The 24,913-nt window shown below is 41.5% G+C and overlaps 1 protein-coding gene and 1 pseudogene across 3 annotated transcripts in view; one reads left to right on the plus strand and one right to left on the minus strand.

Annotated features, from left to right (window-relative positions):
- Positions 1 to 24,913, minus strand: part of TMED8 (transmembrane p24 trafficking protein family member 8) — a 39,283-nt gene that overhangs the window by 11,462 nt on the left and 2,908 nt on the right. For all 3 annotated transcript variants that reach the window (XR_005528458.1, XM_039232234.1, XM_039232233.1), the window contains exons 2-5: positions 9,034 to 9,115; positions 3,530 to 3,659; positions 1,832 to 1,958; positions 1,299 to 1,604 (exon numbers count right to left, since the gene is read on the minus strand). Coding sequence is in view for 2 of the 3 variants with exons in the window: in XM_039232234.1 (XP_039088165.1) it covers positions 1,299 to 1,604; positions 1,832 to 1,958; positions 3,530 to 3,659; positions 9,034 to 9,115 (645 nt within the window). In the remaining variant the exon portion in view is untranslated. The remainder of the gene's footprint in view (positions 1 to 1,298; positions 1,605 to 1,831; positions 1,959 to 3,529; positions 3,660 to 9,033; positions 9,116 to 24,913) is intronic.
- On the plus strand, positions 16,997 to 17,312 carry LOC120231913 (annotated as a pseudogene).

The following is a 24,913-nucleotide window of genomic DNA, read 5'->3' on the forward strand; positions in this document are numbered from 1 at the left end:
GCAAAATGGCACAATGATCAGATATGACTTCAGAGACTGAGTAAGTCCCACCTCAAGAGAAAAGAATGGACCAGGTGACTTGGTGGCTTTTAGCTGAGGGAATGCTCTTACCCTCCCTATAGAAGTTTGGAAATGTCCGCTGATCTTCTGACCATCACAGCCACTGGTGGGTGATACTGGCATTTAGTGCCCAAGTGTCCAGGAGCACTTAACATCAGGGCAGTACCTGCCCAGCAAGGAAGCATTCCACCCTAAATGTCTCCACCGAGAAACAATGATTTAGCTTTATGTAGCCCACCTAGCTCCGGAAATATTTGGACATTTCCAAGGGGGAGAAAAGATTTTGAAGGGAAGATTCTGACATCTCTTCATTCAACAGGAGAAAGAAACAGCTACTGGAGACAGGAAATACAAACATACTGTACAGAGTGACCTAGAACTTCTACTTGGCCTCTTGAAGAACAGCAAATTAAGACATGAGGTTCTCTCCCCGGCCTAAATACGAAGATTTCCCTGCAGACTTGCTTTTCCATGAAAAAGCAAGGGATCGGTTTTAAGATTATGTAGAAAAATCATGATGCTTGGAACCTACTTAGAACCTACTCTTAGTATTATAACAACAACAACAAAAAAAAAGCCTCTGAGTCACCCTGAGTAGGCATTGCAAATAACAACGGGAATAGAGCACAGAAACCACTTGTAAAACTATTCTGGGCATATTTTGCAATATACACAGATATTAAGTCACTATGTGGTACACTTCAACTAATATAATGCCGTATGTCAATTATATCTCAATAAAAATTGTTTAGGTTAAAAAAAACTGCTCTGGGCATGAGTAAACAGTAATCAGCCAATGGGGACAGTTTGGAGAGGAGTACAGTCAGCAATGTACAATCACCCAGTTTGGTTCCAGACTAAAAACAATGGTAAATATCCCAAACTATGAGAGAAATATAAAATAATCTCGGGTTTATACGTGATCTATATACCGCAGCACTTACCCACTCCTTTCCTGCCCACCCCTATCCCTGTCCCCAAGGAGATGTTGGGGAAACAGCTGGATACTGACTAAAAGCAAAAGAAGCTCTCCAGCAAGGCACCAATAGCAGCCCCACCAGAATGTTCTCTGAGGGTTTGACTTTGGCCTGCATCACTCAGTTTAGCTTACAGTGCTGAAAGGGATTCCTCGCCTGCATTCTAAGGATGGAAGGACTCATATAACACAGGAAGTGGTCATTAGACACTGGGTTGAGCCAGAAAAAACAAATGGCAAATTATGTTAACATTAAATTTACCTTCGATCTCTTCCTCCTCTTCCTCATCTTCATCCTCATCCTCACTGGAATCACTGACCTGCACAGTTATGTCAGTGCTGGTTACAGGGGTCCAGTCAAAATAAACTCCAAAGCCAATGTCATAGTCATCAGTTGCAAACTCCCAGCAAACGCGCTTCCCCTCTGGATGGGTAGGTACCCGGATGGTCACCACCTCACCCCGCTTCACCACCAGACGGCTGTTTTTCTCTTTGCCCAGCTTGCTCTTGAATTCCTTCATCTTGGTAAAGGTCCAGATACATGGAGGAGCCATCAGAGGTGGGGACACTAGAAGGACAAGCAGCTTACTACTGAGAAACCAAGAGGAAATACAGCCAAATCTGGCATTTTGCTTAGGGAGGGTGTCACAGTTAACGACATTCTTTCTACTTCCTAACTTCTTTGACTGCCTTTCACAAGTCACCTTCTTACATTCCTTCCATCTGTCTGCCTGCCTTTCTGTAAGCACCCACGGGGAACAAGGAAGCCACCTTCCATACTCCCAAAGGTCTCACCTTTCCTGTGATCCCCCAGTAGATCTGCAGACTCCAAGTCAGCTGAAAGGATATCTATAGCTCCTGTGTGCTCAGACTGGATCATAACGATGTCCCCAGACCTTTGTGGAACTTGGTACTTGGCCATCTGCACAATGGAGATCTGATTAAAGCACTTACTAGCGTGGTAGATTCCACTCAGCCTCCTTCCCAAGGGGGCTGCCCACCCCTGCCCTACTGCCTCCACTTTCCATCTGCTCAAAGCCTGATGTGCTATGTCCCTTCCTCCCTTTTGCAGCTCTCCCACTGCAGACCCTTTATACGATCCTTGTCTGTGAACATCCTCCAAGCTTGCTACTGACTTCCACACCCATGGTGTTGCTGTGCTGTGCCATGACCTACACAGCCTCTCCCCGCGGTCCCTCTCATGGCAGTGCTGGCCTCGGGGGTGTAGCCCGGCTTTGGCTGTTCCACACATCCCCCCACTGCAATCCCCACTCCCGGGCTACCTCCAGATCCCTGTCAATCGAGTCACCAAAGCACTGCAGAGAGAGAATGTGGTTTATATTCTCTATCCCCGGCTCATCCATGGCACATCTGGGATGTCCCATGCCATCGGCTGTCACATCCACTAACAGCATCCCATAAATAACTGTCATTTCACCTGTTTAAATGTATTTAAACAGTCGATTTGCTGACAGACATCTAACTCCATGGAAGAGTACGAGCATCCCTTGAAACTCGAAGCCCTCGCTAACCCATGGCAGGAGGCTGCAGTCTCTCTCGCACGGGTTTCACATCAAACCACTCAGATTAGTGTTCCTGTTTCTTGTTTTCATGCCATAACTTCCTGATCCTTCTCCAAGCAGTCAGCAGGCAACTCAAGACATATATACCCCCTGGCCACACAGGACAGCACACCAGTGAGATGGCTGTCCAGTTAAGAGACCAGAATTATATTTGCAAAAAGAAAGAAATTTTGAATTGCTCCCAGGCTATATTCTCATAATATCTCTTTCTGAAGATACTACCTCCATTGCTATATGAGGTGAATCAGACTTTGGCTAACCTGCTTACGTGTCTTTCCTTTTCCACAAGGCTAAACAAAGTATTTAGTTTGCAACGTATCAGCAGCACAGCATTAGTAAAGTCACCAATATGTCTTGGCTTCAGTTTCCTTATTTGCAAAATGGGAATATAATGGTACCTGTCTCACAGGTTTGTTCTCAGAAGTAAATGAAGTATTGTGGGTAAAAATGCTTTGTAAAGCAAACGTAATGATAATATTTGGCATTGTCTTTATTGACCATAATAGCATTAGTTATTATAATATATGTGTTAGTAATAATACAAACAACTCCATCCTCCATGGCAGGGAGATTACTGCTATCTACACCACTTCTATGGAACCCTGACCATAAATACTAAATAGATCTAGCACAAGAAAACTGAAGCTAAAACACGATCCCACGGTTGAAGGCGCCTCACATTCAGAGGATGTTAGACGACACGTGAGACACATGAGGACCCATTCCAACACTTCATTTCTTGAACAGCTGCCAGTTCAGTGATGGGCCCTGAGGGCGACACACGTGACCATTCTCCAAATAATTAAAACTGAGAGGCCCCAATGCTTTCGAGTTCCAACCTGTGCATACACACCTAGATTCTGGTGCCACACTGCTCCTCCCGAGGAGACTGCGCCAATGTCCTCCCTACCTTGTTGAGGACCTGGGCCCGGTCTGCAGGCAGCACCTCCTGCTCCACCAAGGTCTGAGCCTCCAAGGCACCGGCTGTCTTCCGCAGGTCTTCTGTGGCATCCTCACTCCCCGGGGACCCCATCTGTGGCCTCTCAGAAGAAGAGAGCATGTCAATTCAAGGACTCTCTTTAAAAAGCACAGTAGTCTTGAGAGAAACTTAGAAATAAAACAGCCATCAAGGGACACCTCCCAACCTCTGCTTTCCTCTGGCATCTGGGCCTACTGTCACTTTAGCTGACCACTGCCTGGGGCTGACTTGGCCCATAATAAAGCCATGACAGCATGTGAGGGCCCAGGACTGGTGAAGCCAGGCCCCAGGTTCCGAGAACCATGGCGAATGTGTAGGTCAGTGGTCCGAGATGGAACACAGGTCCCTGTTTTGTTCTTCTCTGGGGCCCATGCCATTTGCTCCACACAGAATTTCAACAAAATAAGAGTCAGAATCCCAGTTCTGTTCTACACATAAAACTTCTGTTGGAAGCGAAGGGAGGAGGCCTCACCAGGGCCAGAAATCAATCACCACAACGGAGGGAGCGCAAACTGATTGGCAAGGTAATCCCTCTGCGGTCAGGCCAGAGCGGTCTTTCGGCCCTTCCACTTCACACCACCCTCCGGCTCACACCCTCCGGCTCACATCCTCCGGCTCACAATGGCTAATAAAAGAAGGTCATCATTTTCTTTCCCTTTTTAAGCACATTAATCTATGATCCCAATCTTAAGACCTGACAATTTGAATAAAGAAGCAAAGGGATACTTTCTGCTTTCTTCCCTTTCCCCTGGCTTCTGGACCGCAAAGTGAGCGAGGTGCCCAGTCGATGGCACGATACCCCAAGTCTCTTGGAAATCTGTTGCCAACAAAAGGCGGCACAGGATTCTTTAGGGCAGCACACGTCAGAGTTCGGCGCAGGCACTGCCAGGGCTCCTCAGATTTTTTTAATAATAATTCTAAAATGTGATCGCCCTTTTTGATGTCCATCTTCTCACGAGTATACGCTAGAGTGGCCCAGTACATGACACGTGGTGTCGCAACAGAACGAACGCAGAAACAGATCTAAGAATCCAACTGTCTTTGTGAAGCCAGGCATCAAAGAGCGTTATAATATCTCTCTTCTCACTAACTTATTTCTGCTTTGGAAAACAGTTGTTTTCCGTTAAAAACATATTATTTATATTCACATGCAATGAGTTCATTGTTTTCACTTTTAAATCAATCAATAACTAATTTTTAATTGTTCAGTTTTAATTTCTAACATAGTAAACATTGATCGAGATAAACCACAGGAAAATTTCTTTGGGGTTCTCAATGACTTTGAATTGTGTAAAGGCTTGAGAACTGCTGCTTTCAAGCATCCCCACTGAGCCAATGACTGGAAAACAGTACCAGAGATGACACGGGGAAACAGGACTTACTTTGATGTTTATTAGTTTCTTTCTCTCTTCTTTTTTTAAAATAAACAGGAAAAAGTGCTCCTAGTTTACATATTAACCTCTTTTTTCAGATAAAATAGGCCAGCTTTTGGAATATCCAAGTCACCCCAACCTACCTAGGACAAACAAGAGGCAGTCACTATAAAACTCAGGGGTACGGGATATTGTTGATTTTTCTGGGTTTGCTTGGGTAATCCTGTGTAAAATGTAAATTAGTCTAGGCTATTAAGCCTATTTATTCTCTTAAGCCCAGAAATTACAGTCCACTTTTGTTTCTTGACACTATTTACCCTGATCTGTGTCCTCTATTACTAGGTGAGCCTGACGGCAGGGACGGGCCTTGTTCCCAGTACGCACAGCATCTACTGCCAGTCCTGTCACGTGGAACCCTCATCTCCTAAAATGACCTCATGTCGTCTTGCCCAGTCCGTTGCAGTCACAATGGCCCCTTGAATCTCTAAGGGTCCTCAAACACCTCAAGCACTTGAGGGTTTTGGACCTGCTGTCACCTCAGCCTAGAATATCCTTCCGCTGGTTACCTGAGGGTCTCCTTCCTTCAAGCTTCTGCTCAGCTTTCCCTTCCAGGGAGGCTCCCCAGATGATCCATATGGCGAATGGCTCACTCTGACCTCGCCCCATTGGTGTTTCTGCCCTTACCCTGTTTGCCTGTCTTCACTGCACTCACTACTGCCTGACATATTATGTCTCCTATCTGGTTGACTGAAAGGTGTATATTAGTTTTCAGATTCTGACACAAATGAAATGCAGGATGTCTTACATCAGCCCGGGGCCTGGACTGACACGGTCTTTCTCCGGGGAGATTTGCATTTGCTCCTGCCAGTACTCAGGAGGGCTTCTAACTGAGACAACTTGAATAAGTTCTATGTGAGAGTTTTGTTGAGACCACACTGGCACAGTGAATTTAGACCACAAACTGGTGACTACAGAGTCGTGGTTCATATTCTCGGGGGAGATCTTTATTTTCTCCCCTTACCCAGAGCCAAGATGGAAACATTCAAGTTTCCTTGTGGTCCTTCTCTGTGTGAAGGGGTCCTTTCTCTTGTTTACCTTTTCACTGAAGGTTCACGCTTTTGGTGTCCTAGCTCCATGGAGGATGGGAGCGGGTGGGGGTGGGGGGGAGTGGTTCTTACTAGACTCTCTACCTTGGACAGTTTTCCCTTTCTTGGTAGTTCATGAAATAACAGTGGATGGCAACTTAGAGTCTATGAAGTATGACGTATGCTTGCTTTCTGTCTGCTCCTCCCCCTAGAATATAAACGCCATGAGACCAGGGACTTGGACTGTTTGTGCATTGCCTAGAACACGGCCAGGTAAGTAGCAGGCTCTTAACAAATATCTGTTGGATGAATAAACAGTAGATGGTCCCAAAATACTTGTTGAATAAATAAATGAATACATTAATTTTTGTTTGGGAGCAAAAGAGAAGTACTGGCATGTAAGAATACAACAGTTAATCTGACCATTAGCCTGACCTTACTGTGCAAGGCATCTAAAATTAAGTCTCCTCTTTGCCTTTGTCTGTGCTACTTTGCACAAATATGGTTCTGCTTATTAAAAAACTATTTTGGGGTGCCTGGGTGGCTCAGGCAGTTGAGCGTCCAACCCTTGATTTTGGCTCAGGTCATGATCTCATGGTTCATGAGTTTGAGCCCCACATAGGGCTCCGCACTGTCGTTGTGGAGACTGCTTGGGATTCTCTCTCTCCCTCTGCCCCTCTCACATACTCTCTCTCTGCCAAAATAAATTTTTTAAAAACTTTAAAAAATAAACTATTTTAGAGAATAGGGTTTTTAAAAATTTTTTAATGCTTATTTATTTTTGAAAGAGAGAGAGAGAGAGAGAGCGCATGAGAAGGGGAGGGGCAGAAAGAGGGGGAGACACAGAATCTGAAGCAGGCTCCAGACTCTGAGCTGTCAGCACAGAGCCCGAGGCAGGGCTTGAACCCAAGAACCATGAGATCATGACCTGAGCCGAAGTTAGCCACTTAACCAACTGAGGCACCCAGGCACACCAACAAATAAATCATTTTAAGCAGGACACACAACAGCCACATAAATTTAATGTTCACATTAGCATTTCATGCTCTGGAGAATCAATGAAGGGTATTTTGGGAAAGATAAATTGCAAATCACTTGATGCCAACGATAAACCACGTAAACGAAAAACTTCCACTGTAAGCCTTCTGGTTTGTGCTGACCCAGAGCAGGGAGGCCATCCCAAGGGAGGCCAGCCTGCCAGCTTCATGGCAAAGAGAGAGAGTCGGACCCTTCCATTCCTGATATACACAAAACACAAACACTGAGCTTCAAGCGTCGGTTGGGCTGGACTTCCTTCTTCACATGCTAGATTTTAGAAACAGAGCTTTAAAATTAAATCTATCCTTTTTTCTAAGAATGTTGTACATTCTTCACTCAAAAACTTTATTTATTCTTAGGAGGAAACATCAGTCCGTGCCAAATCCAGCCCCCAAACATCCTTCAGATCAACATCCAGAAAAAGGGTGGTGGCAGCAAGAAGGAAAAGGCACTGGTCTCCTGGGATCTGAGGAAGAACAAGCGTTGTCTGAAATCATCACGGCCTCGGGGAGGCTTTGGTCTTCTAAAGGGACGTTCTATAAATAACCTAGTAGCTCTAAGCAAAGAACTCAAAACCCTTCTAATGCTACTCATGAGAACGAGCTGTAGAGGAGAGCAAACCTAAAGCTGTGTGAACTTGGGCAAATTTTTAAATTCACTGTTTTGTTTTCCTCATCAGAAAAGAAACACCTGTTTCACTAGGGCTGTTACAAGGATTAAACGGTAGAACACATTTTCACACCTAGTACAGTACAGAGCAAACAGAAACATCCTGTAAAAGGGACGCCTGGGTGGCTCAGTGGGTTAAGTGGCTGTCTGACTTGATTTCGGCTCAGGTCATGATCCCAGGGTTGTGGGATCCAGCCCTGCGTCATGCTCCACACTGAGCATGGAGCCTGCTTAAAACTTCTCTCCCTCTGGCCCTCTTTCCTGCCTGTACTCTCTCTCTAAAATAAAGATTTAAAAAAATATTTTAAAAAAGGAATAACAGATTGTTTAAATATCTTGACATTCCTCCCTACCCGCAGCCATCAACTAACTCTGTGGGGGGCATGGAGACCACACTGGTCCTACTCGACACTACTGTGCCCCAAGCAGGTCAGATGGACCGTAACTCCCATAGCTCAGGGTTCTCCAAAATATAGTTTTTCATTAATTATTCTGTTAATTTTTTGGGTTTCCACTTATTCTACAGCTCAGTACAACTCTTCCCCTTCTGCTATATACTCTGATATCAATGACGGTAGGGAGATGAAATGGATGGAACAGGAAATTAAGAATAACCATCTGAGGGGTGCCTGGGTGGCTCAGTCAGTTAAGCATCCGACTTTGGCTCAGGTCATGATCTCATGGTTCATGAGTTCAAGCCCCATGTTGGACTCTGTGCTGACAGCTCAGAGCCTGGAGCCTGCCTTGGATTCTGTGTCTCCCTCCTTCTGCCCCTCCTCACCTCACACTCTATCTCTGTCTCTCTCTCTCTCTCAAAAATAAACATTAAAAAAAATTTTTTTTAAAAAGAATAACAATCTGAAGGTTATCATACTAGTTTAATCTAAAAATTACATGGAAAAAAAAAACCCCACCTCCAAAAGTGTGTGTGGTTGTGCATCTTATGGGTAAAAACCAAACACACATTCTCTTGAAAGTCTACCTGGGATCCATGTCTGATGTTATAACATTTCAACCTGGGCTTCAGGAGAAGAAAAAAAAGACACTACACTATTTGTTACAATTTCGTTCTCTGGGAGTAAAGAAAATTGCATAATCTGAAAGAGATCTGACATTGCCCCTAAACGCACTTAAGGGCTGACTTATTAGTAACCAAACCATCCATACTCTTCACTCCAACTTGTCCCCCTCAAAAGCACCATCCATGTCTCATTAATCCCTTATCTCAGAGGAGATAAGCCTCTAAGAGCCAAGCAGTTGCTGTCCCTACCTGTAGGGTGAGGAATGGGGCTCTGGATCAGAGGCAGAAGCCACTAGAGAGGTCACCTTGGCGTTTTCTAGATCTTCATTCTCTAGAAAATCATGGAAAGAAAAAAATAAATATTTGATAAGAGACACAATCATAATTATCATGTATCTTTAAAAAAATCTGGCGCTTTCGACTAACTTTCTTTCCAAAAATATCCTGGGCATCAATTTCTGAGAGGCCCAGTGCATAAATTATTCAAGTCCTCACATCCAAGTATTCTCAGACCTTCGTAACCCATTCGTGAAAGAGTAAAACCCTTTCCAAAACAAGTCCCCACAAAATTCATTCCAATTTAAGAATCACAATTCTCAGAAAGCATATGGTTAAATTAGGCAAAACACAGAGGGCAGAGGGAGATTTAGGACAAAATGAACTGGAATTCAGAGCTAAAGAATGGAGGGCCACCTCTTCATTCGGTAAGCTCCCACCGTATATCCGGGAGAAAGGATTTTTGTAATTTCTTTCACTCACTCACTCACCAATGACTTACTGGAGAACTGTCAGGTAGCCTCAAGGAGTATACAGGTGGAACACATAGAAGGCCACGTCCCCCAGGTCACAAGCCTTGGGCCGGCATCATGGCCATTTTACAGGTAAGAACACTAGTCTGTACAGAGACAGATTCAAATGCTGGCAGTCATGCTCCTAACCTTTAGGTGCTACTAAGTCTTCTGGTGTCTTAGCTAGACTTCCCTTCAGCACTCAGAAAAGCAAATGACTCCGCATATTTAGATAACCCCTGGTTTAACCTCCTTCAGTTAAGACTGAAAGAAACTGAAACCCAAAGTCTACTTCTCAGTACAAACTACAACTTAATGAAGTAAACCTCCAACACTGCAAATTTCAGAGTTTGTTAACAACATAAAAGTACAAATGATGGGCAAATACTTGTGATCCAACTTAAATCCAACCTCATTTTTTTGTATGTGAAAAGATCTATTTTTCTTTTTGTCAACTCACACTCGCATATGTAGAAAGACCTTACAGTTTATGCCACCCAATTTTCTTCTCGGGACGTAAAAGAAAATATATATATTGGTCTCTGTCCCCAGTTCCCAGCACAGAACTCCAAAAAATCCTGATGATTTCCTAAGTGAAAATAGGAGCATATTTCGTTCTAATACTTGGTCTTTGATTCTAGTTCCTAATAGAGTTCCTAAATGGCTTAGAATTTACTAGGTATTAGTAGTAGTGTCTTATGTTCTAATGAGATGATTCTGGGTGGATGCCTGGACGGGGGCTGCTCAGCAGAAAGACCAAGCCAGGATCAGAGGCTTGGAATTGTCAGCCCCACCCCCATTCTCCAGCGAGGGGGGAGGGGCTGGAAATGAAGTTAATGTCTGCTCATGCGTGATGTGATAAAGCCTCCACAAATCCCCAAAGTAGAGTCTGGAGAGCTTCTAGGTTGGTGAAGCTCCCTCCATATCCTGGGAGGGTGACGTACCCCGACTCCAAGGGGACAGAAGCTCCTGCACTCAGGACCCTCCTGGACCTCACCCTCTGTATCTCTTCATCTAACTACTCATCTGTATCCTTTCTCATGTCCTTTAATAAACTGGTAAATGGAAGTATTTCCCTGAGTTCTCTGAGCTGCTCTAGCAAATCATCAAATCCAAGGAGGGGAAGTCATGGGAACCTCCAATTTATAGCCAAGGCAGTCGGCAGTTGTGGGGTAACCTGGGAGCTACTATGAGATTGGCATCTGAAGTTGGGGGACTGGGGAGCAGTTTAATGGGACCAAGCCCTTAACTTGTGGGATGTGACGCTCTCTCTAGGCAGAGTGTCATAATTCAGTTCAATCGTAGGACACCCAGGCGGTGTCACAGAACTGTTTGGTGTGAAGGGGAAAAAAACCAGCCTCTGGTGTCAGAAGTGCGGTGAGAGGGACTCGGTGTGAGAGTAAAGGAGAAACTCAGGAGGACTAAGCTTTTCTTTAAACCTCCCAACAAAGGAACGGAGTCCTGGACAATTGTCAGATGTTTCCCAGTCTCTGCTACTCTGTGAAGAGGCCCTTTTCGCAAAGAGAGAGTGAGAATACAAAGTTCTTCCCTATGTTGACCTAAGTAAAATGTGCTTCCTACTAAGCTCTGCCCTTCTATCCCTCCCCACAATAACCTTTCAAATATTTACAGCCTATCACCTTCCCTGCAAATTCTTCCTCAGGCCATCTCCAGTTCTCTCGATCATCAGATCATCCCTTGGATGACCTCTGACCACACTGGCCTTGTTCTGTTGTTCCTCTTTGTTCCATTAAAACAGGCCTGGGGCGCCTGGGTGGCTCAGTTGGTTGAGCATCTAACTTCAGCTCAGGTCATGATCTTGCGGTTCATGAGTTCAAACTTCGTGTCAGCTCTGTGCTGATAGCTGGGAACCTGGAGCCTGCTTCAGATTCTGTCTCTCCTCTCTCTCTCTCTCTCTGCCCCTCCCCTGCTCACACTCTCTCTCTCAAAAATAAATAAACGTTAAAAAAAATTTTAAACTCCTACAACTCAATAGCAAAACAATCCAATAAACTGATTTTAAAAATGAGCTAAAGACTAGAATACATATTTCTCCAAGAAAGACATACAGATGGCCAACAAGTATATGAAAAGATGCTCAGCATCACCAATCATCAGGAAATGCAAATCAAAACCACAAAAAATGAGGCATCACCTTATCCTGTTAGGATTGCTATTATAAACAACAACAACAACAACCAGCAAGATAGGTACTGGAGAGGATGTGTAGAAATTGGAACCCTCGAATCTACATGAGAATGCAAAATGGTGTAGCCACTATGGACAAGAGCAGGATAAAGATTCCTCAAAAAATTAAAAATCAAATTACCATATCATCTACCAATCCCATTTCTAGGTATTCATCCAAAAGAATTTAAATCAGATCTCAAAGAGATATCAGGACTCCAATGTTTCTTTTTTATTTAAAAAAAATTTTTTTTTTATGTTTTATTTATTTCTAGGAGAGAGAGAGAGAGAGACAGCGGGAGCAGGGGAGGGTCAGAGAGAGAGGGAGTCACAGACTGAAACAGGCTCCAGGCTCTGAGCTGGCAGTCAGCACAGAGCCCGACGCGGGGCTTGAACCCACGAACCGCAAGATCATGACCTAAGCGAAAGTCGGACGCTTAACCGACTAAGCCACCCAGGCGCCCCAGGACTCCAATGTTTCAATGTGACACTAGTCACAATAGCCAAAATGTGATAACTGTCCACTGACAGATGAATGGGTAAAGAAAATGTGGTTGGGGCACCTGGCTGGCTCGGCCAGTAGAGCACACGACTCTTAATCTCAGGGTCATGAGTTCAAGCCCCACATTAGGCATGGAGCCTCCTTACAAAAATGTGGTGGACACATACGATGGAATATTATAATATTCTTTAAAGAGAAGGAATTTCTGCAACATGTGATAACATGGATGAACCTTAAGAACATTATGCTAAGTGAAATAAGCCAGTCACAGAAGGATACGTAGTGCACAATTCCACTTACATGAGGTATCTCAAATAGTCAAACTCATAAAATCAGAGAGTGGAATAATGTTTGTCAGGGCATGGGAGGAGAGGGGAATGGGGAGTTGCTAGTCAATAACATCTGAATTATATAAGATGAATAAGTTCTAGAGATCTGCTGTACAATATTGTGCCAATAATTAACAATACTGTGCTGTACACACAAAAAATTTAAAGGAAATATTTAGAAGTGCTTCACAGAAATAAAAAGAATAAATATTAGTAAAATAAACAGATGGAAACACCATGCCAGTTCGGTGTGTACAACAAATCAACATATCCCGCCAATTTAACTCATTATTTAATGAACTCCTAACAAGTGCCTGGCCCCATACCAGACACTGGAGATGATGTGCTAAAGCAGACGCCGTTCAAGCCCTCATGGAGCGTCTGGTCCAGCAGGGAAGCCTGTGAAGGGCCTTTATCCCACAGATGATCAAGAATTTTAAGCTTAAACTTAAGGTAGAAAATGGCAAATTTGTATTTTTTGGTAGGATTCTTTAGTAGCTGTCGATAAGCTGGATTTTGCCAGATCAGATGGGAGGCCTTTGCCAAGTTCACGAGAGATAACGAGGACCTAACAGTGATAGCTGAGAAAGGGTAGCGAGGACTCTATTAGAAAATCATTAGGTGGTCAAATTTGTTTTCCCGTACCCATGCTGGTGACGCTTATTTTTTTTTTAACATACATATATAATTTATTGTCAAGTCAGCTAACATACTGTGCATACAGAGTGCTCTTAGCTCTTGGTAGATTCCTCTGATTCATCACTTACATAAAACACCCATTGCTCACCCTGCAAGTGCCCTCCTCAATGCCCATCACTCATTTTCCCCGCCCTTTACTATATGTTCACAAACCATCTGTGACATATTCTATAACTTTGCTGAGAAGCTGCATCAAGCTTAATGGTCTACAGATTCTGAGTTCTAATCTCTTTTCCTCTTTGGATAACTGACATAGGTTCATTTCTAGTCCCTGACATTCCTCAAAGATAGCACACAATTACATCTGCAGGCCTTTCAGCACCCCAGATGTAGTAGTCAGCTGTCAGTCTTTTGGCTTCTAAACAGCCAACCTTCTGGAGGAGAAGGCTGTAAACAGTACACAATGGAAGTCAGAATGGAAGATCCTTCTTTTTCCAGCCCCAGGAAATTTGGGAATGGGCACATGACCTAAAATATTCCCACCAAGAATTTGAAATAGGAGTGGCACAAAGAAGAGAGAGAATTCATCAAAGAGCCCTGACCAAATCGTTCTTGCTGCTTAGCCTCTGGAGTGGCCTCCTCCTCCTCAGCCTTCCAACAACATGATGAGCCTCCTGTATCTTTGCAATAATCCGCTTTCTGCTTAAAGCAGCCCAAATTAGTTTATTGCTTGTAACTAAGAACTCTGACCAAAATACCTGGATAGAATTTGCTTAAAGTAGCGAGACATCCTGTCTTCAGTCTGATCGTTTTTATTATTATAGCCAAGACTTCGTGATCCCTAGTGATCTTTACTATATGCCAATTGCTTTCTAAGCATCTTGCAGGCATCATCTTTTTGAATCCTCACTTAATCTCACTGAAGTTTGATACTAACATTACTTCCTTTTTATCACTCATGAAATTGAGGCTCAGCAAAATCAAGTAACTTGCCCAAGATGACCAGCAAAGAGGAAAAGAAGTGACTTGGCAGTCCAAGTCCAAAGCTAGCACTCTTAATAACTAGATTTTATACTGACTCCTCTTCAAGTCTATACTGTGAAATATAACAGAGAGAAAAGTACAACTCGATAAATTATTACAAAGCAAACATGTAAACTACTTAGGCCAAGAAACAGATCAATCCTAGCTCTTCTGAAGCCCCACTCACGACCCTCCCAATCATTACCTGCTCCCTTCTTCCAGAATTATTGCCCTAACGTATGGAATCATTTCTCTGCTTTCCTTATAGCTGGATCACCTAAATATGTATTTCTAAATAGCGTTACTTCATTCTGCCTGAATTCTATGTAAAGGGAAATAATGCAGAATATTTTAAGACAAGCCTCTCTCACTCAATGTTATGCTTGAAAGACTTAACTATGGGGGCACCTGGGTGGCTCATTCAGATAAGTGTTCGACTCTTGGTTTTGGCTCAGGTCATGGTTTAAGTTGGAGCCCCACATTGGGCTCTGTGCTGCCCTCAAGAGCCTGCTTGGGATTCTTTCTCTCCCCCTCTCTTTCTGTGCTCCCACTCTCTCTCTCATTATAAATACACTTTAAAAAAAAGAGGGGTGCCTGAGTGGCTCAGTCAGTTAAGTGGCCAACTTTGGCTCAGGTCACAATCTCGCTGTTTGTGGGTTCGAGCCTTATGTGGGGCTCTGTGCTGACAGCTCAGAGCCTGGAGCCTGCTTTGGATTCTGTGTCTCCCTCTCTCTCTGCCCCTCTCCTCCTTGCATTCTGTTCTCTTGCTCTCTCAAAAATAAACATTAAAAAATTAGAAAAAAAGACTAAACTATGTCGCTGTGGGTAAGTGCATTTCCATTGCTATATAATATTCCATGGGTACGCCATAATTCATCAATATACCATTAATGAAGCCTGGGTTCTAAGTTTTTCGCTATTATGAATCATGCTGCTATAAATATTTTTGTTCATGTCTTTTGGTACACATGTGCATGCATTTATTTTGTAATAAACCAGAAATGGAATAGCTGAGTAATAGAAATCTGAATGATAAACTTTTATAGACAATGCCAAACTATTTTCCAAAGGGGTTGTACCAAATATGCACTTATGCTGGTAGTGAGAAATATTCCCATTACTCTGTAATCTCTGCAATACTTGGTCATATTAGTTTTTATTTGGGCCATTCTGACTGATGTATGCTCATTTAGTTTGCAGATTACTGATGACTTATCATGTGTCTTGGCCATTTGGAAATCTTTTATAAAATGCCTGTTCAAGTCTCTTCCCTATTTTACTGTTGGATTATCTTTTTTTTTTCTTTCAACAAAATGATTCTTTACTGAAATATTTTCCTTTGTAATTCTCAACTAGCTGGGCATTCTACTGTACCACTGTTGATTTCATCTATGATGCCATGAGGGTGATGGCCATCAACATCACAGCTCACAGTCTGGTGGTCCCTAGGATCTCTTTAATGGTTCCAGACAGTTCTCTAACTAAAAGACAGGTGCCCCATCTGTCCAGCAATGTCGACAATCTCATCAAAACTGATACTTCCATTGTGCTTAATGTTCTTCTGCTTCTTTTTATATCTTGGCAGTTCCTTGAGGACTTAGATAATGAGGGCAGACACAGAAAGTACCACCCTAATCTGGGCCTATCCATCTTGGTCATTTTCACTATATCCTCAGACTCTCCCAATCAATCACTGGTTGCTTTGGCTATGTCATCATCAACCTTTTTAGGAGAGTCAGGGGGCCAATCTTGGAGGTCAGGGAAGATGTAACACCAACCTCCCCACTGGTGCACCTCAAGTACGTGATCTCATTGGGGTCAAATTTAGGTGGCATGGTGGAGGCAGCTGGAGTCAGAGGACCCTGAATTAAGGACAGCTGCAGAAAATTGCATGTTGGCCACCTCCAAGCCAAAAGTTGAAAGTTGGATCATATTTTTATTACTTATAGGAGCTCTAAATACAAACCTTTTGTTAATTACATGTTACAAATACCTGCTTCCACTCTGTGACTTACCTTTTCACTCTTTTAATGGTGTCCTTTGATGAACCAAAGTTCTTCATTTTAACGTAGTCAAAATGTATCACTCTTTATTAGCCCTTTGTGTGTCCTGTTTGAGATGTCTTCCCCTATGCTGGGAACAATATATTTTTCTATATTATCTTTTAGGAGTGTACTGTATTCTTTCATATGTTGGTATACAATCCAACTAGAGTTGATTTTTTATGTGTATGCTGTGTGAGGTAAGGATTAAATTTCTTTCCTTTCTTTCCTTCTCTTAGGATATTCCATAATCCCAACAACATTTACCATTCTTTCCTCACTATTCTACAGCACAATCTTGGTTGCAAATCAAAGATTTTGTTTCTAGGCTTTTATTCCATTCCTAGGACCCAGTAAACTATTCTGTAAAAACTTTAAAATAATTCTTGATACCCTGATAGAGCAAATCTTTCCATTTTGTTCTTACTCAGAGTATTTTTATATACGCTATTTATGGCCTTTCATTCCTATATATACTTTTTAAAACTAGCTTGTCAAATTCCTTGCAAAAAACAAAACAAAACATCAAAAGCCTGCTGGGATTTTTAATGGAATTGTATTTTATTTATATACCAAGTTGGGGAGAACTGACATCTTTACAATATTGAGTCTTTCAATCTAGGAATACGATACATCTTTCCATTTATTTATGATTTCATTTCTCTCAATAACGTATTATGGGGTTTCAGCCACAGAAACAAGATGGCAAAGGTGACATTACCATTTGGAAAGCATCACAATAAGACACGCGCATTGTGGAGACACTGTGACTCCAAGGCCTGCCACCTTCGGAAGTCAACCTGTGGCGAATGCGCCTCTCCTGCCAAGCGGAAGAGAAAGTATAACAGGAGTGCCAAGGCTAAAAGACAAAATAACACTGGGGCCAGCCAAATGCACCTAAAAACTATGCTGCAGGTGCAGGCCTGGATTCTGTAAAGGAACAACACCTAAACCCGAGAAGGCAGCTAATGTGACATCCCGTTCATCTCAAGGATTTCAACATTTAGTCACACAATAGATGTTCTGGTTTTAAAAAATAATAATTACTATAATATCATAATCTGCTGCACAAAGGCTTTGCACACATTTTGTAAGGTTTATTCCCAGGTATTTGAACTTTCTTTAATCTACAGTAAATTGTATTTTTATATATTTTTAACTTCATTGCTGTTCCAGGCACACTTCATTTGATTGCGCTTCACTTTATTGCACTTGGCAGATATTGCATTGTTTTATTTATTTTTGAGAGAGAGGGAAAGCACGAGTGAGAGAGGGGCAGAGGAGAGAAAAAGAGAGAATCCCAAGTAGGCTTCACGCTGTCAGTATGGAGCCCAATGTGGGACTTGAACCCACGAACTGTGAAATCATGACCTGAGCAGATGTCAGATGCTTACCCAACTGAGCCACTCAGGCACCCAGTTACTGCATTTTTGACAGATTGAAGGCTCATGGCAACCCTGTGCGAAGCAAGTTTATCAGCACCATTTTTCCAACATCATTTGCTCACTTTATGTCTATGTCACATTTTGATAATTCTTGCAATATTTCAAACTTCTTCATTATCATATTTGTTACAGCAACATATGATCAGGGATTAGACCTCTGCTGAATGCTCAGATGATGGTTAGCATTTTTTAGCAATATTTTTTAAGGTATTACACTTTTTTTTTAGAAATGGCTGTGCCTGAACATTTAATAGACTATAATATAGTATAAACATAACTTTTATAGACACTGAGAAACCAGAAAACTTCACTTCAGTTGCTTTATTGTGATCTGGTTTACTGCAGTGGTCTGGAACTGAACCTGCAATATCTCTGAGGTATATTTGTACGTACGTAAATGCCGTGAAATTTCACATAGTGACTCTATGCCCAGCAATCTAGCTAAACTTATTCTAATAATTTATCTGCAGATTCTTCTGATTTTCCATGTATATAGTCATCTGCAAACAACAGATTTAACAGGATTCCTTTCTACTCCGTATAATATATATATATATATATTTTTTTTTTTTTTCTTGCCTGACCGTATTAGCTAGAATATCCAGTAAAAGGATGATCAGTAAGTGGTGAGTGGGCACCCTTGCCTTATTCCCAATCTCAAGAGGAAAACTCAAATCTCACCATTAAGTTTGATGCTGCTTCTAGGATTTTTGTAGATACATATGTTTTATCCAATTAAGGAAGTTTTCTTTAATTCTTAGTTTGCCAAGAGTTTTGAATCATAAGTGGAGGGTGAATTTTATCAAACACTTTTTTCTGCATTAAGTTGATCATTTTTATCTCCTAATATATTAAAATGATGATTTACACTGACTTTTAAAGAATGTTAAAATGACTTTGCAATCCTGAAAAACCTAACTGGGTCATATATATTGCTGGATTTAGTCTACTTGTATTTTGCTCATGACTTTTTGCATCTATGTTAATTATTGAGATGAAATTGTGATTTTCCTTTCATCTGGATCATTCTGATTCTGCCTGAAGAATTTAGTTGCCAGTCTGCAGGTGAAAACTCCTGCTTCTGATTATCTGAAAATATCTCTATTTTACCTTCATTCTTTTTTTTCTTTTTTGATGAGCACTTCTTTTTTTGAAAGAGAGACAGGGTGCAAGTGAGTGAGGGGCAAGAGAGAGGGAGAGAGAGAGAGAGAATCCCATGAGGGGCAAAGAGACAGAGAGAGAGGCAGGGCTCACCCAATGCAGGACTCATGCTCACCCGAAGCGGAGTTTGTGCTTACCCAATGTGTTTATTGGGTCTTAGGAATGTGGGGCTCAAGCTCACCCCTAGCAGGGCTTGAACTCACCCAACAAGTGATGAGGTACAAGCTCACCTGGAGCAAGACTCAAATTCATGAACTATGAGGTCATGACCTGATCCAAAGTCAGATACTTAATCAACTAAGCCACCCAGGAACCCTAACTTCATTCTTAAAGACTATTTTCCTGGTGTTGCCTGGGTGTCTCAGTCAGTTAAGCATCTGACTCTTGATTTCAAGCCATGATTCCAGAGTCCTGGGATCGAGCCCCGAATCAGGCTCTGCACTGAGGGTGGAACCTGCTTAAGATTGTCTCTCTCTCTTGGGGGCGCCTGGGTGGCTTAGTCGGTTAAGCGTCCGACTTTCGCTTAGGTCATGATCTCGCAGTTCGTGGGTTCGGGCCCCGCGTCGGGCTCTGTGCTGACTGCCAGCTCAGAGCCTGGAGCCTATTTCAGAGTCTGTATCTCCCTCTCTCTCTGACCCTCCCCTGCTCATGCTGTCTCTCTCTCTCTCTTAGAAATAATAAAAATATTTAAAAAAAAAAGATTGTCTCTCTGTCCCTCTCCCCAACTCACATGCTCTAAAATTAAAAAAAAAAAAAAAAAGACTATTTTCCAGAAAAAAATCTATATTGGTAGTTTTTCCAATAATCTAGCTTCTACTACTCTGTGCAGAAGTCAGCTGTCAGTCTAATTACTACTCTTTTGAAAGCAAACTGTAATTTTTCTCTGGCTACTTTTTCTCTTTGCTTTGGTTTTTATAGCAAGGTTAACTTAATGTATACCTACTGTAGATTTTATTGTACTTCTCCTGCTTGGGATACACAGGGCTTCTTAAATCTGTGCATTCCATTAGCTTTGGAAAATTCAGAGCTATTATTTCATCAAGCATTGCTTCTGTCCATTCTGGCTCTCCGCACCTTCTGGGACTCCAATTATACAAATGTTAGACCTTCCCAACATACCTTCTATGTCTTTTACCTCTTTCCTGAATTTTCCATTGCTGCATTTTTACATATTTCCTTCTGGATATTTTCTTCTGTCTTTTTTTCTGACCATTCACTATTCTCTCTTCAGGTATAGTAACTTTTTGCTAAACTTATCTACTGAGTTTTACATTTTCATCTGTATATTTCATTATACAATTTCTAATTGGTTCAATTTTATAAATTTCAGTTACTTGCCAAGTTTCTGAAACTTATCTTTGATCTCAAACGTAATAAACCTAATTACGTTTTAGTCTGGTGCCCCCTTGGGATCGAGTTTTACTGTATGTTGTTTCTTTTGATTTTTGTTCATGTTATCTCTTCTCAGGAATCTAGTCATTTACAATATGTGCCAGAAACAATTCACAAAATTGTTTGTAGAAATAATCTGAAGCCTAATCTGAATGAGCCTCCAGAGATTTTTCCTTTGCTTCTTCCACATCCCTGGAGCCGCTAGCACCCTGGGGGCACCTTAACCCAATTTCATAAACTTAGATTTTTCTGAAGGTGAGCTATAGTCCCTACAGTTGCCTACTTCTGATTTACCCTTACTTCCAGACCACAGCCTTTCACAGTCCCAACCTAGAGAAAAGAGGGTCCACCAGGGTTCCCCCCACTTGGTTCTGAAAATTAATGCTTGTTGCTTTAGCCCAGAGAGGCACATTCACAGCCTTGACAAGCCTCCCCACTCAAGAATCCAGCACATGGCATCAGAGGAGAAAAGAGCCCCCAAAATGGACTCTCATCCTTGGATCCCTATCTTTATACTTCTGCTCTCACCTTGAGTATAGCCTGGTAATTCATTATCTGGCTAGCTCCCCAGGATATTCAAGCAAATATTTATATGTTGACAATTATTTTCTAATTGTCCCCAGTGGGAGAACTGATCCGATTACCTAGTCTGCCATTACTCAAAACAGAAAGCAACAATTCCTCTTTACCTTTTTCAGTTTGAAAATACCTAACTGAATAAAATGGAAACAAATTAGAAATTTAAAAGTCTGCCTTCTTTCTGTCATTGGCTAACAGCATCAGCTTATCTGAGTAGTGGTTCTATCCCCCTTTGATTTATCCTTAGACATAAATGAAATTAGCACAAAAATAATGAAAGACAGTAGTGGATTTAAAGAATAACACAAAGTTAATCCCCAAGGAGATTTATAACTTGTATTTCATAAAAAATTCATCAGAGAGAAAAAAGGCCCAGAAAGGGTGAGTTCCTGATGAGCAGAAAGGTAACAGAGATGTCTTTTACAATATAAGAACAGTGAAAAGTCTCATGACACATTTGCGTGTATTTTTTCTGAATAGGTAATGTATCCACATTATTCAAAATTCAAAAATCCTAAAAGTATACAGGGGAAATTTCCACTCATCTCAGTCTCCACCTCTAAAAGTAACCAATGTTACTAGGTTTTGTACAGTCTCCCAGAGATACTATACACACATAAATGTGTGCATATATATTCTTTTTTATACAAGTAATGACAATACCAAACTTACTTTGTTTTTTCCATTTATATCTCAGCGATCTTTCTATAAGTATATATAAAAAGCTTTCTCATTTTCCTCTACAGCTGATTAATATTTCATTGGCTGGATATTCCATTAATTTATTTAACCAGTTCCCTATGGATGGACATTGATGTCATTTCTAATCTTTCACCATTCATTACACACCAGCCTATACAAAAGAGGATGTGTCTGTGTCATTAAACAGGCATAAGAATAAACTTAGAGGATAAATTCCTGGAAGGAATAGATCAATGAGGGCATATACTATAATTCTGATGGATATTGACAAATTCCCCTGCACAGCATTTGCATCAATTCACACTCCTAACAGCAATGTATAGAAGCGTTTGTTCTTGCACACTACTGAGAGATACCAAATTGCCCAGGGTATTTATGATTCCCATGTCCCTTGAACATTTTTCATACGCTAAGAGCCACTTCTCAGAGCATCTTAACAGCTTAATGTATGCAGGAGAAAAAAGTGAAAAGAGATAGCTCTTGATTTTTAAAGTTAAAGGTATATGCTAAATTATGTAAGAACTACTGGTAAAACAACGTGTAACTACATTCAGAGAGGTAGGAAGAAAAAGAGAAAGAAATACTTAAATTTATTTCCAAAAGTATCAAGTGTAGAAGATGGAGGCCTGTTGTAGGGAGATAAAACACAGCTTTTCAGGTTTCCTAAATTTATTTAATGAAATGTAGACCACTATAAAGAAGAAAAAGCCATTTTTTTCTATAGGATAGGTTTTAATATGTCAGCCAAATATAGACCAATTCTACAAGCATTCCTCAAAGAGACCAGAGAAACCAGGACAAATTTTGCAAATTTAGATGGTATATGGGAATATGTCTTTTTTTTTTAATGGGTATATATTTATTTTAACATGTATTAGGAAAAGCTGATACGTCAAAATAGTAACAGCACAGATACCATTTAGAATGAAACAAAATTTTAAATGTCATTTAAAGAAAAAATAATAGCCAAATAATTTTGGAATATATTCTCTAACATGGCAAAAACCATGACCGTGACAGCCACATGGCCTATGTCTTGGAAACAATGAGCAGAGAAAGTAAAATGGAAGCTCAAGAATAACTACATTTATAATTGATAGCCTCTAAAGCAAGGTAAAGAGGAAAAAAAAGAAACTTTCCTATAATGATTTATTTTATATTTGACAATATTTAAAATAATAATTTTCTTCATGTGTTACCAGAATATGCTTTCAAACATGCTGATCATGCTTCAGATTTAAATTTATTGTGTACTTTGTACTTTCTCTACAAAGAGAACCAAAAAAAGGTTTTTTCTCAAGCATTTGAATATCAGGTCGGAGTTCTCTAGAACAGGTCTCATAGGACTTCCCCTTCACTAAACAGGCTGCAAAGGGATAATTAGCCTGCCCTTTTAGATTCAAGGGCAGAGGAACCAAAAGCAGGTTATGTGGTTAAAGACTCAAGAGGCTTAAATAAAAAGAAACTAGCTGAGTTTATATTCCAACCAAATCCAGAGACCAGGTGGCCCAATTTCTTGTCAGTCCTTATGAGCTCTTACGTGGTCATTCATATTACAAACTTTGGGTTATGCTGTTATGGACTGAATTATGACAGGGCTAATTGGCTATCTCAACACAAAAGCACAACTGTTATCAGAAAACAAATTACCGCAGGCAGACAAATTTATACCATTTTGACTTATATATATATATGTACGTATATATATATAACTGCAAAAGAAAACTAAAAAGCCATAAAGGCTTTTTGGCATAAATTTCCACTCTTTTGCCCCATCCAATCTGGTAGCCACAATTTTTCAAATTCCAATATAAACTGAAATAGCCACATATGCAACATTTCCACCCTTGCTGAAAGACTTACTGCACCGCTCAAAGACCTACCTAAGAATCATGAACAAGTTCACATGACCTGTTTCCAGTCCTTAGCATCTCTAAGTGCCTTGATAGCTCTCAGGGTCATATACACCAAACCAAGTACTGGTGCTGACTTCAAGGTCATAATAGATTTTGCCCTTTATTTTCCACAAAGCTCGATAAGCTCAAAAAAAAAAAAAAAATCCTGTTCCCAAGTGATGCAATATGTATGCCTCAGAGAGTTTCACTATAGAAAGAGCGCCAGCTCTTTCCTCTTGGGGACTAAAGGACCCAGGTGGCCCAAATAAAAGATTAATAAAAACAATTACAGTTCACAAAACAGTAAGAACACTGTGGCTACTGTAGAGCTGAGTTCAGAAAAAAATAAAGTTTTCTTCCTTCATCACTAAAACTTCAGCTAACAAACATGAAGACACTCAAAAGGTACTCTCTGCAGAGAATATTATTAAAAAAACAAGCTATAATTACTCTGGATAACTGTAGGTTCCTGCTTTCAAGGAATAAGATACACCAAAAAATCAAAACCTTTGCTTTTTAAAAAAATCAGAACCTTGGGGCGCCTGGGTGGCTTAGTCGGTTAAGCGTCCGACTTTCGCTTAGGTCATGATCTCGCGGTTCGTGGGTTCGAGCCCCGCGTCGGGCTCTGTGCTGACTGCCAGCTCAGAGCCTGGAGCCTGTTTCAGAGTCTGTATCTCCCTCTCTCTCTGACCCTCCCCTGTTCATGCTGTCTCTCTCTCCCTCTCCTAGAAATAAATAAAACATTAAAAAAAAAAAATCAGAACCTTTAATTCAATAACAACTGGATGTCCAGACTCATTTCTTATTGCTGTTTTCCCTCGAAGAGAGGATGGCAGAAATCTCTTTCGATTTCATTCTTTCTTAGATCTCTACTGCTTACTAACTGGATCATCTTCCAGAGGAAGGTGGCAGAAGGATCCAATCAAACTCTCAATTTGAAGCGTTTTTTAAGTTTACTCCCCAGGTTATACAACTCTGAGCCAAACCAGATACGTGAGTTCCACACTGGTTTGGAAATCCAGCTTCGTGCTAACTCAAGGTTTCTCATAGCAGCACTGCTGACATTTGGGGCCAGATAATTCTTCGTGGTGGGGGCTCCCGTGCACTGCAGGGGCTTTAGCGGCCTCCCTGGCCTCTACCCCCTAGTATCAGTCACAGCCTGCCCACCGCCCCCCAACCCCAGCAGTGACAACCAGAACACACCCTGAGCACCCCCAGGCAAAATCGGTCCTGGTTGAGAACCACTGGTTTTGTTTTGTTTTAATGTTTATTTATTTTGGGGGGGAGGGGAAGCACGAGTGGGGGAGGGGCAGAGAGAGGGAGACACAATCTGAAGCAGGCTCCAGGCTCTGAGGCTGTCAGCACAGAATTCTCAGACCCCGATGTCGTGACCTGAGCAAAGTGTGACAATTAAGCAACTGAGTCACCCAGGCGCCCAGAGAACC

The sequence above is a fragment of the Hyaena hyaena genome, unplaced genomic scaffold (assembly GCF_003009895.1).
Source record: "Hyaena hyaena isolate Hyena2069 unplaced genomic scaffold, ASM300989v1 scaffold_65, whole genome shotgun sequence".
Classification (NCBI taxonomy): Eukaryota; Metazoa; Chordata; class Mammalia; order Carnivora; family Hyaenidae; genus Hyaena; species Hyaena hyaena.